The sequence below is a fragment of the Phoca vitulina genome, unplaced genomic scaffold (genome assembly GCF_004348235.1).
Source record: "Phoca vitulina isolate PV1807 unplaced genomic scaffold, GSC_HSeal_1.0 scaffold15, whole genome shotgun sequence".
NCBI classification, from domain to species: domain Eukaryota; kingdom Metazoa; phylum Chordata; class Mammalia; order Carnivora; family Phocidae; genus Phoca; species Phoca vitulina.
Window position 1 is genome coordinate 20,645,859 of NW_022589718.1, and position 19,161 is coordinate 20,665,019.

The 19,161-nt window shown below is 36.8% G+C and overlaps 1 protein-coding gene across 31 annotated transcripts in view; it reads left to right on the forward strand.

The window, feature by feature from the left end:
• The window catches only part of PCM1 (pericentriolar material 1), an 80,476-nt gene that overhangs the window by 33,460 nt on the left and 27,855 nt on the right, over positions 1–19,161 (forward strand). For 24 of the 31 annotated variants that reach the window (XM_032413558.1, XM_032413544.1, XM_032413553.1 and 21 more), the window contains 10 exons: positions 87–216; positions 1,181–1,321; positions 1,821–2,011; positions 3,515–3,718; positions 5,083–5,302; positions 5,405–5,550; positions 6,059–6,246; positions 8,253–8,424; positions 10,871–11,229; positions 18,327–18,491. In XM_032413558.1, the coding sequence (XP_032269449.1) occupies positions 87–216; positions 1,181–1,321; positions 1,821–2,011; positions 3,515–3,718; positions 5,083–5,302; positions 5,405–5,550; positions 6,059–6,246; positions 8,253–8,424; positions 10,871–11,229; positions 18,327–18,491 (1,916 nt within the window). The remainder of the gene's footprint in view (positions 1–86; positions 217–1,180; positions 1,322–1,820; positions 2,012–3,514; positions 3,719–5,082; positions 5,303–5,404; positions 5,551–6,058; positions 6,247–8,252; positions 8,425–10,870; positions 11,230–18,326; positions 18,492–19,161) is intronic. The other 7 variants (XM_032413561.1, XM_032413562.1, XM_032413571.1 and 4 more) reach the window with 2 other exon arrangements.

A 19,161-nucleotide genomic window follows, 5' to 3' on the forward strand; every position in this document is an offset into this window, starting at 1 on the left:
AGGTACTTACTTGACTAGGTTCTATATTAGGTCATGCTTAATGCTATCAGATTTATTGGAGTCTGCAAATGTCAATTTAATTATAGAGAGAAATTTTATGAGGCTAAACTACAGCAGCAACAGAGAGAACTCAAACAATTGCAGGAAGAAAGAAAGAAACTGATTGAGATTCAAGAGAAAATTCAAGCATTGCAGAAGGCATGTCCTGACTTACAGGTAATTAGGAACTTTCTTTCCGTTTGTATGAAAAAAGATGTTTAAAACCTAATGTCATTGGAAAGTACTCTTACCTTTTCTAGTACTGAGGTGACACATTCATATCAATATTAGGATTAATAAAATGGATGAACTAATGAAACGGGTTAGGGATGTACATTTACACTATGAAAGATAGCACATAGGAATTGACTCTGATTACTTCTGTTTTTTCACCTGTTGGGCTAGCTACTTTAGATTCAGAACATGAATGTTCATAACTATTAAAATATTCTGGTTTCAGCTTTGCCTTTAAGGGAATAGCATTTCCATCTTTTATTGGCCTAAAATTACGTAATAAAGCATCATGAATTACCTAAAGAAATTAAGTAAAATATTTGTAGTTTGCTTATTAAGTAGTACCCTTTGGGACTGAACAGAGAATGAGTAATCTTTGACCATATCAGGTAATCAGGAGTAGGAGTAAAGTTAACAGAGCAAACACCCAATTCTTTTTGAGATTTTTCTTAAAATATTTTGGTTAGCTTTATTCCTTAGGTTTTGTTTTCAAAGAAAGGGAAACACATCAAATGATGTTTCTCTGTAACAGTTTTTTTTTTTTTTTTCCCCCTAGACTTTTAACCTTTTCTACTTTGTCTAATCCTTTTCCCTTCTCCCTAGTCTGATGTCCGGAAGAATATATACGAGAATTGGGTTGAGTATATGAAATTTTCCACAGTAGCATTTTATCCCTCTTGTCTCTTTTGTTCTTGAGGCTTGGCTGCTCCTCATCCACTTTACCCTGTGTTTTCATCTTTGTTTTCTTATGTCAGGCTTTCTTTGGATCATAATGGCAATTGAGGTCTGATAATAACAAATTAAATATGGTACTACAGCCCCCAGAGAAATGGTAAAATAACTGCTTTTATGAAATTAACATAATTGCTCTAATTCCTTATAATGGTTTTTACTAATCCTTTTTTAGCTGTCAGCCACTAGTGCGGGTAATTTCCCCACAAAAAAATATATCCCAGCTGTTACTTCAACCCCAGCTGTTAATGGAAATGAAACCAGTACAAGCAAATCTGGTTTTGAGCCTGAAGATTCTTCAGTAGTAGATAACGAGGTATTATATATTGTATCTGTTGTTCCCAAGTCTTATGTCACATCTTAAAGAAGGAAAACTGAATATCTATGAAACATGTTTTTGAATGCAGTCTGTTTTGTGTCTTTTAGTTGGGAGGAAATAATTTTTTTAAAAAGTAATTTATTTGGGATCTTTTCAAAATAATTTCAAAATTATTAGGAAATATTTGGCAGAATTGTATTTAAGAGATAGTTGCAGCTAACAGCAGTCATTTCAGTTAGAAAGACCTGTTCTTTGGCCTTTTATTTATATGTGATTTGTAGAAAACATTATACCTTTCTCTAAATATTTGGCCACTACTTTCATTAAGTATTAATGCCTAATTTTTTCTTATTTATCACGAAAATGCTATTTTCACCATGGGATATCTTGGTGTAAAATGGATAGAGTGAGAATAGAAGTCTTTGTATTTTAGTCTTTAAGGCTAAAACAAATCCAGATATTTATACTAACTCGACTCTGACTTTTAAAATAATAGCTGTGGTCAGAAATGCGAAGACATGAGATGTTAAGGGAAGAGCTACGACAGAGGAGAAAGCAGCTTGAAGCGCTGATGGCGGAACATCAGAGGAGGCAGGGTCTAGCTGAAACTACATCGCCCGTGGCCGTGTCATTGAGAAGTGATGGATCTGAGAACCTGTGTACGCCTCAACAGAGTAGAACAGAAAAGTAAGAGAGGTGTTTAAATTTTTTTTTTTAATGTCACCTACCTAAGGCATGTAGAGTGGGCAGCTTCATTTCCCCTCTCAGCTCAAATCTGCTGTTTCACTGAGGCTGCTGTTAAATCATCACCTTCGTGGTTCAGTTTAACTAAATCCAGCTATTTTCTGTTGTAACTTCTCAAGGCACTTGATCAAATGGTGATATAGATTTTCTTGAGTGTATAAGCCTTATGTTCTTAGTTAAGTTTTAAGCTTGTAAAAGTGAAAATGCTTGTTACTTTGTAGTACTTACATACCAGGCCAGAAAGAAGCACATTTTTACTTAAATGAGGAATCCCCTATTTGTAAATTTCCTAAAGGCCCTATAGCTCAGGGGTTAGAGCACTGGTCTTGTAAATTTCCTAAGGATTAGGAAATTCAGTTTTGGGGTGCCTGGGTGGCTCAGTCGGTTAAGCATCCGACTCTTGATATCAGTTCAGGTTGTGATCTCAGGGTTGTGAAATTGAGCCCCTCATCGGGCTCCACGCTGAGCATGGAGCCTGCTTAAGATTCTCTCTCCCTCTCCCTCTGCCCTTCCAACTCCCACACCCCCCTTGCATGCTTGCTCTCTTTCTCTCAAAAATCAAAAAATAAAAATAAAGTAATAAAGTAATGCTTTAAAAAAATTTAGTCTTTAGGATTTACATTTGAAATTTCCATATTTAGAATATTTCTAAAAAATTGGCCATCTGTAATGTCAGTTAATTATCTGTATGGGAGTATTCAGAGCTAATATTTTGAAATTCAAATTTGTTGTGACCTTACCTTTTGATATCCTCAGATGGCATTTATGGAACATTGCACCAAACTTCTCTTCCTCATAGAAGAACTTGTTCTGCTTTGAAGTCCCAAATGCACTTTATTTATCAAATTATATTTACAGTATTTTTTTCTGTTCTGAGTACCACACATCTGAACTTTAGAAAAGTTCTTTGGGTATTTTTGATAGTAAGCATCTAGGTTTGGGAACCATGGATCTAGGATTGGGCTTTCCAGTGCGGCAGCTGTTACATTACCTATATGTACCTATTTAAATTAAATAAAATTAATAACTCATTTTCTTAGTCACACCAGCCACATTTTAAGTGCTCATTAGCCATGTGTATCTAGTGGTTACTGTGTTGGATACACATGTATAGATCATTACTACTATTGCAGAAAGTTCTTTTGGACAGCTCTGATCTAGAAAACTGTTGCTCAAGGTAAAGTTAAAAACTGAGGGAGTTTAGTTTAGGAAAAAAGTTCTAGGAGATACAATTACTATTTTAATTTATTTGAAGAATTGTTTTGTGGAAGGCAGAATAAACATATTCCACATATCAGCAGTGGAATTCAGTGAAATTTTATAAACAGGCAAACATGTTTCATATGCATACATATGTACATGGTACAATGTCTGGCACATAGTAGATGGTAAAGTATTTAGCTGATCTCCAAAATGATCTCTTATTTTTTGTCTCTTAATCTCTAGAACAATGGCAACTTGGGGAGGTTCTACTCAGTGTGCACTGGATGAAGAAGGAGATGAAGATGGTTACCTTTCTGAAGGAGTTGTTCGGACGGATGAAGAGGAGGAAGAAGAAGAGCAAGATGCCAGTTCCAATGATAACTTTTCTATGTATCCTCCTAACAGTGCGAATCATAACTCTTACAACGTAAAAGAAACTAAGAATAGGTTAGTTTCACTGTGTTAACTTCTTGTTTGATTCTTGAAGTCTCAGGTCTTTGTGACACTAAGCACTTCTCTGATTCTCCAAACCAACTGGGTGTCATCATTTAATTCAGTTCTGACACTAACTACTTGGAATTAGGGCAGATGCCACAAGTAAAGGGCTCAGTCCCACAAGATTGCCCTCACTTCAGATGCCAGTTGCAAGTCCCAAGTCTCCATGTGCTCACACTTCTGTCTGACTTTGCTAAAAATTTGGGGGTTCCCACAAGCCCTCCTCAGGTTTCATAATTTGTTGGAACAACTCATGAACTCTACCTATTACAAAGGATGCACCTCAGCAACGGCCAGATGGAAGAGATGGATAGGGCAAGGGATGGGTTGGGGAAGGGGTGCAGAGCCTCTGTGTTCTCTCTGGGTGTGCCACCCTCCCAGCACTTCAATGTGTTCACCAACCCAGAAGCTCTCCTAAGCAGCTTGGTAAGGAGTTTTTGTGGAAGTTTCATTCCCTAGGCACAGCTGATTAAATCATTGGCCATTGACATTAAACTCACTCTAGCCCCTTCCCCTCTTGAAGTTGGAGGTGGGGCTGAAAGTTCCAACCCTATAAACACCTGGTTGATTTTTTTTTTTTAGTGACCAGTCCCCCTCCATGAAGTTGTCTAGGGCCTCCGAGGCTCATTAGCATAAACTTAGCTATGGTTGAAAGGTGTCCATTATGAATAACAAAAGATACTTCCAGGTCTCAGGAGATGCCAAGAGTTTTGCGAGCTCTATGCTGGAACTTGGGACAAAGACCAAATGTATTTTTTATTGTATCATAAGAGTTTTGTCAAGATAGATCCCAACTAGACTGAATCAAGATTCATAAGCTTTGATCTTGGCTTCTGTTGTAGGGAATTAAGCAAAACTGAAAATCATAGGTATTGAAAAAGACCTAGCAACAGAATATTCATTACATTGTTATTTCTAACAGTGAAAAATGTTTCATGAATAGAAGATGGTTAAGTAGTTCCACTTGATGATGGAATGTCATGTGGCTAAGTTTAAAGCATGAAGAATGGAAAAATGCTTGTGATATATATTTTCATTTTGTAGAATAGAGAATTACATGGATACTTCTGTGTAAGACATAAGTAAAAAAAAAAAAGAGGGGAAAAAATTAAAAACGATAATTACACAAGGCTAGAAATCTGGAATTCCCTCCCCCCCACCATCTCCCCCTCATTTCCATACTTTTGAAGTCCTTTGAACTTAAACTTTGATCTTAAGAAAATACTGGTCCATGAACCATGGTATCAGGATTTATTGCCAGATTTTAAAAACCAAATAATTACATACGATGACCTAATGCTTTAAATCTGTGTTAGGTGGAAGAACAATCGGCCTTTTTCAGCAGATGGAAATTACCGTCCTTTAGCCAAGACAAGACAGCAGAATATCAGCATGCAGCGTCAGGAGAACCTTCGTTGGGTGTCAGAACTCTCTTATGTAGAGGAGAAAGAACAATGGCAAGAACAAATTAATCAGCTAAAGAAACAACTTGATTTCAGTGTCAACATTTGTCAGACTTTGATGCAAGACCAGCAGGTAAAGTTTACTGTGAAAGTACATTTTTTATATCTTGTTTTTGAAGCAGTGCACATTTTTCTCAAGTCACCAGTAACTATTATGACATTTGTCTTTCCATAGACGCTCTCTTGTCTGCTACAAACTCTTCTTACGGGTCCTTACAGTGTTATGCCGAGCAATGTTGCATCTCCTCAAGTACACTTTATAATGCACCAGTTGAACCAGTGCTATACTCAGCTAACATGGCAACAGAATAATGTGCAAAGGTAATCTGTTTCTTAGAAGCAGTAAAACTGTATAGTAAATGCTAAAACTGAGCATGTGTTTTATAGTTATCTTCTGGGAGAAAAGGACATGAGCAAAATTGAATATTCAAACATTCTCTATACCCGAAAATTTTATAAACAGTGATTTGCCCGATGTTCCCTTTTAATATTGTAGACTTTAGTTTTTAAAAATTTTCAGTGTTCAACTTCACACTTACATTAGGTGAACTGTATGGTATGTAAATTATATCTCGGTAAAGTTCTTAATAACAAAAATGTATGAGTTTCTTATAGTTATGCTTTTTATCTGGTCAAAGTGATAAGTGCAAATCTTGTTCCAAAGGCCAAGTTATTGAAGTAAGCCTGCAGGACAAGCAGATGTTTGTTGTAGTAAATATCAAAACAGTTCATCTCTTTTGCATGCTCTTGAATCATTTTTTCTGAAAGTATTGCAAACAGAAGGTAATATAACTGATTTGTAAGTTACTGACTTCTTAAATATTTATAGGTTGAAACAAATGCTAAATGAACTTATGCGCCAGCAAAATCACCCAGAAAAACCTGGAAGCAAGGAAAGAGGCAGCAGTGCATCACACCCTTCTTCTCCCAGTTTATTTTGTCCTTTCAGCTTTCCATCACAGCCTGTAAATCTGTTTAACCTACCCGGGTTTACTAATATTTCATCATTTGCACCAGGTAAGTGAAAACTTGAGAGGAAAATAAATAAATGCAAACTGCTTGAGAATATTGTTTGTCTCTTGCATGGAGTTTAATGGGTCTCTTCTGGAATGGTAGGAGGTGTATGCAGAGAAAATTACGAACTCTTCTACATTGATTCTTTATGGTGAAAACTTAAGCTTGAAATGGTTGCTAATGAAATTAAGTCAACTACTTATGAAAGATTGCTCAGTCTTACACCTTTGAATTATCCCGCAGTGGTTTATTAAGGAAGAGGGGACATAACCTGTGCCGTGGCTGCTGCACACCAGGCACTGTGCGGTAGGGGGATGTTACTAGACCAAAGCTTAGCTTAGGCTTAGATTTAATTTTATTTAGCTTTGGCTTGTATTCAGACTTTTTTTCCTGCACCCATTATGTCCTGAGACATATAAATGACTGGGATTCAGATGAGTAAAATGAACACTTAAAGTCATTTAGAGTCTAGTGGGGAAGCTAAGCATGTCAGTAGGTGCTCAGTGCAGTGCCGTGGGGGCGGTAGCAGTGGTACAACTGAGATGAGTGGCCTTTCCTTAGGGCAAGAGATTGTCAGCAAGTCTCCCCCTCCCCCGCCCCAGAAAGCATGTTATTTAAATAATGAACCGAATTTATTTCCAGGGATATTAGAGGAGAAAGGACTTCCTAATCAATCAATGGGACCACTTAGAGTTACAAAGCAATGAAACAGTTTATCACGTAGGGAATTTAGAGGTCATTAAGTATGGCTAGTGATCAGGGCCTTAGCTGGGGAAGAGTAATTGATATGGCCGGAGAGCAGCAGAGACCTTTTGTGCAGTGCAAAGAAGCTTAGACTTTCTTTGCCTTCCACAGGGGCCATTGAAGGATTTTGAGCAGGGGGATAGCATGAGATTTCTATTTTAGGAATATCGCACTATTAATAGTGTTGCAGAGATTCAAGAGAGGAGCTAAGAGTATCGCTGGTGAATAGGAAACCGAAGGCTGTTGTAGTAATAGCAGAGAAAGAATGACAGCTTGATCTAAGGCATTGGCAGGAGGGGTACAGAACTAGGAGTAATTCAAAAGACTTTCTAGAGGTAGAATAAATTAGGTGATCAGTTAGATAAGGTGAGTCATGAAAGAGATGGAGTTGAAAGTGTTTGTCAGGGAATACAGGAGGAGAAAAAGGGTTGGGAGGGCTGGAAGGCTTTTTGAATATAAATCAATAAAAATAGCAGTGTATTTTCTTAGGATTATAAAAACAATGGCATTAACAAATTGAACAAGCATTTTAGTTCTTGAGCACTGATGAATATTGGCAGCAAACATTTTTTGAGTAGATTTCTAGGTAACAGATAATATTAAAAATTGCACATGCAGTTCCTTTACACTAATATGCTTCATGCCTGTGCCAGCCCTGGGCAAAGACTATTCATTCTTCACAAACTAATTTTGTGAAGCCTCTCTCACCCCTTTTCCCCCACCAAGTTGTTAGTCGCCCCTTGCAAATACATCTGACACGACGCTGTATGGTAAGAATTTAGTTCTATTCTAGTTTCCCAGTTAAAGTAGAGTGGAAAGAACATAAGCTTTAGAATTGTGCAGATGTGAGATCTGACCTGCTCTTCAATTTACTAGCTGTTTAATCTTTGAGCCAATTTTCTCCTTGGTAAAATTAATATAATACCTATGTCATAGAGTTGTTTTGAGCATTAAATGAAATAACAGATAAATAAATAATCCTCATCCCTTCAGAGCTAAAAGTTAGAGGTAATAGTACTTGACATTCACCAAATTACTGGGTACCAGACTCTTGTAGGCATTTACCTGTTATTTTATTTAATCATCAATGCCAAAAACCTAGTGGGCTGAACTGTAAACAGTGATTGAACAAATGAATGTTAGTTTAACAGTTACTTGTTTTGGTGGATTTGAGCGGCACATTTAATTAAAACTCTCTTTAATATCATATTAAGGCCTTTAGGTACTTCTTTGTTGTTGTCTTACCCATTGCTTTTATTTATTAGGTATGAATTTCAGCCCTTTATTTCCTTCTAATTTTGGAGATTTTTCTCAGAATATTTCTACACCCACTGAACAGCAGCAACCATTAGCACAGAATTCTTCAGGGAAAACAGAATATATGGCTTTTCCAAAACCTTTTGAAAGCAGTTCTTCTATTGGAGCAGAAAAACAAAGGTACTCAATTGTGAACATAATCCATTCTTTTCTTAAACGTCACTTTTGTGATTGTATCTAATTATATGTAATTTGAAAACACAATTAGGAAGGATGCTTGTTATTGTTTGGCTTGTTAGCATAGCATTGAGAGTATTAAACTGATACCTTACCAGGTCTCTCTCAGGCATACACCTGCCACTAACCGTGACACAGGAACAGTTCAGTGTTTTGATCAGAGTGGAAGGATAAGACCTGACCCATATAGTGTCTTTTGCCTTGATTTGATATCTGTCCTTAAGTTCACTTTAGGGCGAGAAACTAATATTAACTACTAGATGATAGTTGTAAAGTAATGGCTCCTTGATTCATAGCTCCTGATTAGAATAAGTTCTTTAGGCCTATTTAAATGTAATGTTGAGCACTATCAGATTATTGATAGATGCTATCGGTCATAGTCAGGATTTCTTTCTTTGTTTCTTAGTGTTAACGTGTTTTTTTCCTCAGTGTTATTATTTTTTAATATGATAGTCTTCCCAAATGAAATTTTTGACTCAAATAGTGTAAAAGACTATTTGGATTGAGTCAGGTCAATCATTCTCTGTTTTTATAGCTAAATAAATAATATTCTCAATGATTGTGTTAATCCAGAAAATGATTTTGATAGCTAGCTGGTAAAACTATAGTCTTTTTATTGTTACTGTTATTTACTTCAGAAAAAAAATTTTTAGAAGGATGAAAAATTAGAGGTCAGTTCAGCCTAGTACTTCTTCTGTAAGAAGTATCTCTTTGATTTTGTCTTTTGTAAGCCCTTTACAAATATAAGATTCACATTACTTTTCTCTTCAGTTGTGTGATTGGGCATGTCTTGGAGCACTTAAATAATCATTTTGGCACTATTTAATTATTAAATCATGGATTTTTTTTTTTTTTTTACTTGATTAAACAAAACCTAAGAATTCAATTTTGTATTTGACTCCAGGAATCCTATGGTTGACCTCCCAGACTTTTATTTTACTTTATTTTATTTTATCTTATTTATTTATTTATTTTGTAAGAATCATTTTAGGGGCACCTGGATGGCTCATTCAGTTGAGTGTCTAACTCTTGATTTCGGCTTGGGTCATGATCTCATGGTGGTGAGATCAAGCAAGCCTCAAGTTGGGCTCTGTGCTGACTCTGCTTGAGATTCTCTCTCTCCCTCTCCCTCTGCCCCTCCCCCCTTCTCTAAAATATATAAATAAATCTTTTCCCCCCCCCAAAAAAAGAATCATTTTAGCTCTCAGGCTGTACAGAAATAGATAGCAGGCTGAATTTGGCCTGTAGACTATAGGTTTGCTAATCTTGTCTTAATTTGAACCCTGTAGGTCACGGTCTACTAAATCATGTTCTTCAGAACACTATTGTTCATGTCAGGTTCTGTGATAAAAATTTTGGACATCTTGCTCACTATGTTCCCTTCTAAGACATTTGTATAGTACATTAGCATGTTTAAAGTTTTGAGAAATCTTGCAGACATGTTTAACTTTATTGTTTCCCAAACTTAGATGATCAGTAAATACCTATTAACATATTAAAGGATGTCAGTGTTCAGCAGATAAAATTTGGAAAATGACACCAGACCACCACAACTAAACTCTACTTAATGTGTGGAGGAATAAATTACGAGTTGCATGGACGATTGTTTTCACCAAATTCCAGTTCTATTTGAACTGCTTTAAGTGACATAGATTTGTGTATATTCCCAAACCATCTACGACATACAACTCTTTCTCAGCTATTCCTCCAAGTGTTTTGTTTCTTCCTTGTATGTCCCATCCTTTTTTTGAATTTTTCTTTCCCACTCTTTGTCATCATGAGTGCTAGATCTTTTGTTTGCAACTTTTGCCAGTGAAAATGGTTTAGTGAGAAGGGTCTGATTAAAGTTTAAAGGCACCCCTGGGTGGCTCAGTTGGTTAAGCATCCGACTCTTGATTTTGGCTCAGGTCATGATCTCAGGGTTGTGAGATCGAGCCCCATTTCAGGCTCCATGCTGGGTGTGGAACCTGCTTAAGATTCTCTCTCTGGGGTGTCTGGGTGGCTCAGTCAGTTAAGTGTCAGACTTCAGTTCAGGTCATGACCTCAGGGTCCTGAGATTTAGTCCTGTGTCTGGCTCCACGCTCAGCAGGGAGCCTGCTTGTCTACTCTGTCTCTTCCCTCATTTGTACTCTCTCTCTCTCTCAAATAAATAAAATCTTAAAAAAAAAAAAAAAGTTCTCTCTCTCCCTCTCTCTCTCTCAAAAAAGTTTAAAGTAATTAAGTACATTAGGCTATATAATATTAACATATTTGATGTATATTTCTGTGGAAGTGTTTTTATAGCCTGTTGATGTTTTTATTTGCCTAAATCTGTTAACTATATCTGCAGTTTTCCAGTAAGCCTAGAACTCTATCGTCATATCTATAAAAATTTATTTTCATTGGTAAGGAATCAAAAACAGCCTGAAGAGGAGGTGGAAAACAGTAGGACACCGTGGTTATATGACCAAGAAGGTGACGTAGAAAAACCATTTACCAAGACTGGATTTCCAGTGTCTGTAGAGAAAATTGCAAATAGTAATCGCAAAAATCAATTAGATACTAGCCGGAGAAGACACCAGTTTGATGAAGAGTCATTAGAAAGCTTTAGTAGTATGCCTGATCCAATGGATCCAACAACAGTAACCAAAACATTCAAGACAAGGAAAGCATCTGCACAGGCCAGCCTGGCATCTAAAGATAAAACTCCTAAATCAAAGAGTAAGAAAAGGCATTCTACTCAGCTGAAAAGCAGAGTTAAAAATATTGGTAAGTGTTAAACTTTGTTGAATATTGATCAGTGTAAATGTTGGTAACTTTATTCTGGCATGTTGACATACTTCATTTCTTTGTGGCTAAATGGATAAGCACTGTTCTAGACCTAGTTGAATAAAGTTATTTTTATTTTTAGTCACCTTTATAGTTTTTTTTAATACAAAATTTATCAAATAGGGTTTAGTGTTGTAGATATTTTAAGACATTTATTCTTTTTGTGGGTCTTAAAACTTCTTATATTTCCTATGTGTGTGGTTACTATGAGCTTAGAAGATGTTTTCCAAATCTTGTAGGTTACTAAAAATTGCCAGTGTCCAATTTTTACTGTTATTCTTTCTTAGTATTACATCTAATCTTACATCCAACACTTCTGTTATGACTTCTGGTACATCCTTGGTTGATTCATTCAAAGAAATTTGGGTCTGTAACTACAGTGCAGTCTTTGAATATCATAGATGAAATCACTTTTAAAACAAGTTTGCTCTTAGTCCTTAAGGAAATTAACTTTGGTTAATAAGGTGAAACATTAACCCATTGAATTTTTTATTGAATCTTGTCATTGGATATCCTATCGAAGTTCTTTTTATAGTGTTAACTGCATGCCATTTAAAAAAAAAAGATGTTCTTTGAATTTTGAAGAATTTACTCAAGTCTAATGCTAGGTAAAAATAGTTTTATTAACTAGAATCTGGAATATTAGAATTAAAGGATGCTCCTTCAAGTTTGCAAGGGATGCTTTTCGGCTATGGCTTTGAGAGGTTGTTCTGGGTTCAAGGAGATTGTACTTGGTGCTTAAGGACAAAGTATTTAAGATTTATAATCAGGAAAGTTTGAAAAATCACCACACACCAGCTAACTCTCTCTTGGAAGCTCCCAATATATACAAGGATATGAAGGTCCTAGGAAACCCTATGGTAAAAAATCGACTTGTAAACATTTGCAGCATTCATCTTAGCCATTTTTGGTTAATGAAACACTTGAAAAATCTGATGAAAACTGTGGATGTAAGAAAGAATACCTGCTCCTTCATTTCATTTCAGTTCTTCATATATCCTTCATGTCTTTGGCTACTGCTACTCTCATCTGAAGAATCTGATTTGATGGTGAAACAAGCAAATTTGAACAGGGATGATAGTTTTCTCAGCACACATGTTATCATCTTTGAAAATATTCGATCATTTATATAGGTTTGGGAGGAGCTGATATTATCTAGCAAATTAGTGATTCAGATGACTGAAAATCCAACTACTCTGCTTTCTCCAAGATTCCTCCCGGTGCCACCAGAGAACATTTAAGTACATAATGAACCATGGCCATGTTTAGAGAGTGGCCCCTTGGGTAACTCATCAAACTTCTTCTCTATTACCTTGTCCCCACAGAAATGCTTTTTGTCATATGAATAAATGAAGAAACACTAATACTTATTATCTGTCATTTTCTCATTCAGCCAGTTGAGTGTGCTAGGGTGGTGCTTCTTAAACTTTAATGTTTCTCCTTGGGAATCTTGTTTAAAGGCAGATTGATTCTGTCTGGGTAGGGACCCAAAGGTCTGTATTTCTAACAGGTTTCCATGTCTCGTTGAGCTTGGTTTGTGGATTTCACTTTAAGTAGCAGGGTCTTAGGGAACTCTTAAGCCAACTAATGGCCATAACTACCTAAACCTAGAAAAAATTGGTATATTTAATTTTGAAACCCCTTTATTCTGAGGAATTATGATTCTGTATATACAATTCAGCTTTTTTGATTCAGGGCAAAGATTGACATTCTGATCTATGTGCTCTCTTCTAAGTATAAAAATACCTACCAGAGGGCGCCTGGGTGGCTCAGTTGGTTAAGCGACTGCCTTCGGCTCAGGTCATGATCCTGGAGTCCCTGGATCGAGTCCCGCATCGGGTTCCCTGCTCGGCAGGGAGCCTGCTTCTCCCTATGACCCTCACCCCTCTCATGTGCTCTCTCTCTCTCTCTCATTCTCTCTGTCTCAAATAAATAAATAAAATCTTTAAAAAAAAAAAAAAAAAAAAATACCTACCAGAAACATAATACACATTTATTTGTTCGACAGGCATTCAAGACCATCTGTCAGTGAGAGCCCTACTTTAATACACACACAAAAATCAAAGACTTGGTAGCAGAATCTAATAGATGCAGAGTCAAACTAATATGTAGCAAAATCAAATTAGTCAGCTAAACCCTTGCTATCCAAAGTGTGAACCATGGACAAACAGCATTAGCATCCTCTGGGAGCTTATTAAAAATGCACTCTTGGGTCCCACCTTCCACCAACTGAGTGAATACACATTGTTTTTCAGTGTGTATTTTAGCAAGATTCCAGATGTTTTAATATGAAAATATGCCCATTAAAGTCTGAGAGGTACTGAGCTAGTCCAGTGCTATTTTATGGGGTAGGAATAGCCATGAATTCTTAGAAAATAGAATATTTACTTTTCTTAAATGTAGGTGGATGGAGAGAATATTGGAAGGCATTCCAAACTTTAGTAACAATGAAAAGAAGTTTAGAGGCAGGAAAAGAAGATGAGAACAGCTGGGGAAGGCAGTAAGATATGATACATAGACCAGCATGGTGGGACTTCAGTTTCTGTCTTAAGAGACACAGCACAGCCAGTTGTGCTGTCCCAGATTTACTAGACTGAACTGTTCGTATATGTTTTTGCACTTGGGGACAGTTTTCAGAGGTGGCATGCTAAATCTTCATTTAACTTTGTTTCTAGTGATGGTAATTTTAATCTTTAGATTGTATTTTAATCTTTAGAAGGTCTTTATATGTACATATACATTAAAGGTAAATTATCACTGCATGTGAAGTAAGGTTTTACAAATTATGTGATAGTGATAATCATCTTTTAAACTTTCATTCCAATTCAGACTTTCTGAGTTGAGCATGTTTCCTTGCCTTTCTGTGTGCTTCAGGTATCAGACCTCTAATTTGGCTACACTCTACCAGGTCCATTTCTTTTTTTGTTATTATCAGAGAGCAGTGGGATCATATAATCTAGATCTTCCTCATTCTTTTCTTAGAAAATTGGATAGAACTGTTAATGTACTGTAACCATCCCTGAGTCTTTTCATTTCTTTTCTCTTCCCTTTCCTCTTGTTTACGAATGAAGATTGAGATGAAATGGATGTCAAGCGTTAGGAAGGGCAAGGCCTGACAGATGTGGCCAGGAAAGAAACAATCCTTTTTAGATTCAGAGAGATGATTATTTACATAGGCGGAGAAAGTAAGAGTAGCTGGAAGTCCCAACTCCCTGTGTTCTTTGTTCCACAGGCCACCAGGGGAACACTGAAACAAAAGAGGCCAGGTGACAATTAGAAATTATAGCATGAGTGTTGGGACCCCTGTTGTTGAGGAGCCGGTGCTATGCTGCCGCTACAGACCACTTCATAGTCTGGAGGTGTCCCCTCAGAGTGTGAGAAGGAGAGGTCTCCGAGGTCTCCTATTTCATCAGAACCCAGGAGGAGATAAGAACCTCTTCAGGACAGCTTTGCAGGAGGAGGGGGAGGCGGGTGAACAATGGCCACGTAGCAGTTCCTCACAGACCTCCCATGTTCTTGTGTTCTGTGCTCCAGGAGGAGGATCATCAGGCCTTCTGTCAAGACTTAGACTCAGCTGCAGTTCAGTCCTTACCTTTGTGGCCTGTGTGGATGTATGCAAGGTCTCCAGGGTGCCACCAGAGGTCACAGCTGAGCCGTGTCCCAAAAGTGGAGACACAACTAGAAGTACTATTTTTTCTAAATATCCTGCCACTCGTACTGAGAAAAACAGATTGTGCGCCAGGCAAAGAGTGATGAGTGGGATAGGAGGTCATGCCCTTACGCTAATGACCATCATGTGGTGGTGGTGGTGTTATACTAGCTGGCCTAGCCAGTGTAACTCAGAGGTATCGTTACCCTTCATTAATTGTTTTATCTATTACTTTTGGCAGTTGTATACCCTTATTGCTGGGCCTGTTTATGTGAAAGTCAAAAATAACCCAAGAGGGCTCTTTTTCCAGTAAGTTTCATGCAGAGTGGATCAGAGTGGCTAGACTTTAGTCTGAGAGACCAATAAAGAAATCAGGAAGCCAAGTAGAGATGATGAAGTCCCAACTTGATTGATGGCCTTAAAAAGGGAAGGTTAACTCCAGATTGGATATTACAGAGAATGAATTGACAGTGTATTGGGAACCTACTTGTTATTAGCAGAGCAGCTGTTGTGGTCTGGAGAATGTAAGTAGGAAGGCTTTAGGTTCTGTTGGCTCATTAAGTGAATGTCAGGAGCAAAGATCAGAGTTCTACAGTTCTTGGAGAAAACTTGGTTGGAGGACCAACATCCATGCACCTCTTGACACCTCCCTTCCTTCCAAGAATAGCAGTCTTTTGTCACTTCAAGGTACTAATGGAAAAGGGTGTCACTGAACAAGTGGGTGGCATCCTCCCTACCTTGCATCTGGGAGAGCATTTGGCCTTTGCAGCTGAGGGAACTGAAAAGAGAAGCAGCTTCTTACTCTTCGATGGGAGACTGACAACTTGCTAGCGAAAACATTGCTTCACCATAGGATGAGACTTCCGAGTACTGTCAACATGCAGTGAAGTTACCCAGCAATTGGGTCCAGCCTTAAGGGTAGATATGAGTCCTGACTAGCCCAGTGAATGTAAAAATGCATGTAAAAGGGACCAGCAGTCGGAGAGGAGACAAGAAGCAGAACACTAGAACGGTAAAATCGAGTAAAAGCTATTATTGAAGGAAATACACGCTTGAACAAAATCATAACACTTAGGCAGATTGAGTTGTAGAACTAGAAAAAATGATTTTCACATTTAATGTTTAGACTGTTCAGAAAAGAGGATGACTGGTAGTAAGTCCCAGACTACTGACCTAGAAAATTGAGGGGAAGAATTACGCCATCGTACAGAACAGAAAGTACTAAGATAAAATCAAGAAGAAAACGATTAGAGGCTTAATGACAAATCTTGGAGATATGATATATAGGGAATACTAAAGGAAGAAGAAACAGGTAGAAAGGCACTAATTAAATAAGTAATAATAAAGGGGAATCTTTAATGAAGAAAGACTGGAGACTGCAGATCAAAACAGCTAACTGTTGTCCAGCCAGGAGGCAAGGGAGAAAAGTATACACATACCCCTATGTATATTCTAATAAAATTCCTTAATTCCAAGGAAAAAGTAAAAATCTAATAAGCTTCCAGAGTGCAAGAACAAGTTACATACAATGAGAAAGAACCAAACTGACATCAGACAACACAAGAAGTAGAAGAAAGTGAAATAATGTCCATACACAGACAAAAAATAGTACTGCAGCTCAAGAATCCTGTATTCAAACTAGAGCCTTCACTTGTCAAGCATCTTATCTGGGGAAAACAACAGAAACAACATATGAAACAGATGAGACACCTTTATAGGGAAAGGTGAAAGGGAGAGATAACAGTTAAAGAAAACAATAGATAAATCTCAGTTACTAACATAAATTCAAAAGTAAGATATTAGCCAATTTAATCTGCCAGTATATCAAAAAGAATATCAGACTGTTGTCAATAGGGTTTATTACAGAAATGTAACCATGGTTCGTTATCAGGAAGTCTGTCAACATAATTTTCATGTCAGTAAATTGAAGGACAGAAGTCATATAACCTTAGTGGTAGATGAGATAAAATTTGAAGTCATTCCTAATAAAAATTATAAGTAAAATGCACCAAAGAAGGCAATTATTTAGTATTTAATATAATGAAAGTAGTTAGCTAATGCCAGTCACAAACAACACTGTAAATGAAAATACTCCAAATATAATCTGTATCAAAATTAGAAATTAAACAGGGGTTCCCTCTCTACCAGCATCATTATCTAGCGTTGTTTGGAAAATACTATGACAAGAAATTAAATAATTGGCATAAATATTGAAAAAGGAGGGAGATATTTTAATTTTTTCTGAGAGAGCCCAGGAAACACTGGAAAATAGCTACTAAAGTAAGTTAGTAAAGCAGCTGGTTATGAAATAAGTATGCAAATATTTTTCTCTATCATAGTAACACTCAGTAGAATGGAAGCGGGGGGAAATAGTCTTCCCATAGTAGTATCCAAAGCTATTGGGGGGGAAATCCTTAGGAATAAATTTAACAAGGAAAGTACTAGATCTATAAAAAATTGTAAATATTTTTGAAGAACACAAAGCAAGATTGAACAAATGTAAAAAACATAACGATGTTTTTAAAAATTGTGTAAAATTATTAAATACCAGTTCTTGAATTAATAACTGCTTTTAATGTGATTCCATTTTGAATCCATGTGGACTGTTTTTAAAATTTGAAAAAAAAAAAGCTTATATGGAAGGACAAATATCTAAGAATAGCCAAGAAGCTGCCTACATAGGACTTGCCTTACCAGATGTTTAAGCATTCTGTAAAACTTCTATGGCTAAAAGAATGAAGATGGCATTGGAATAGATAAATTAAACAGATAGAATGCCCAGAAATAAACCTCAGTAAATATGGAGACTTAATATATTGACCAAGGTTGCATTTTGTTTCATTGGGAATAGGGTAGGTATAACCAAGTATCCATGTGAAACAAAATAAAGTTGAACTCCAAACTTGTGCCATATAGCAAGGAAAATTTAGTAGAATATGTGGATAACCTATGAGTGGGTAAGACCTTTTAAATCGAGTCCTTATTACACACAAGTTATAAGAAGGCAGACATATCTGACTAATGCCCATTATTCTCTCTTTTATGGACATTTTATGTAGATTGGATGTGATTCTTTTTTGTATTTCCTAATATTGAAAAATGGTTAACTTGGAGACTGACCAGTAGAGGATTTGGGTCATATAAGGCTTACAGTATAGTTTGAGTTGGGATGTACCCATGAAGGTGGTGTCTAAAGGACGATGAAGTGTTAGAATATATTACTGTTACCCCATGCTGCCAAAGGTTATTGCAAGACATTGTATTTACTGTTTTCTATTTATACAGCATTCTAAATTGAGTTACCTGTACTATTGCACTATGGAAATCAATTTCCCTTTCAGTTTGAGTTAGTTGCAACTGATAACAGTTGTCACTTTTTTTACTTAAGGGTATGAAAGTGCCAGTATGTCTAGCACATGTGAACCTTGCAAAAGTAGGAACAGACATTCAGCCCAGACTGAAGAGCCTGTTCAAGCAAAAGTATTCAGCAGAAAGAATCATGAGCAGCTGGAAAAAATAATAAAATATAGTAGGTCTACAGAAATATCTTCAGGTATGTTCTTTTTTGGTTTGCTTTAATCTAAGGACTTCTTCATCTTAGATTTCAAAAGCCATTGGTCTGTCATACTTTTCTGTCATGTGCAAGGTTTTATATAAGTAGAGATTACAGTATACATTCCTTGATACCAAGAAATGTGAACTGGAAATATTTTTTAATATTGTGATAGTAGCTTTTGACACTTTATGATGAAATTTCAAACAAAAAATCATAGTCGAAATTAATTTGGAGCTGATTTGAAATTCTGAAAATCTTCTCTGAATAAGAATTCGATGTAAAATCCTATCATTCCCTGCTTAAAATCTTTGGCTTTACCATGCTTACAGGGGAGAGTCCAAGTGCCTTAATGTAACATCTGGCCAGCAGAGATTTGGCTCTTTCTTGCATCTCTAGACTCTTTCTCCCTACCCTCTCTGCCTTGAAGTTGCCTCTTTCCATGGCACTGAACTGAAGTTTTCGCATAGCTATCTTGCTGTTTCTCACCTCAGCAGGAGGCCTTTTTGCTCTTTGTAAGCCTTTTTCTCTACTGGAGTCTTCAACAAAATGTTAATTCTGCAACTCTGAAATTGCATCAAATCGAAGCTCAGATAATTTCCCCTTTCTCCTTTTTCGTTTCTGTTGTAGCCTGTGTAAATCTCTTCTGTTGCCCGTATCACATTATATA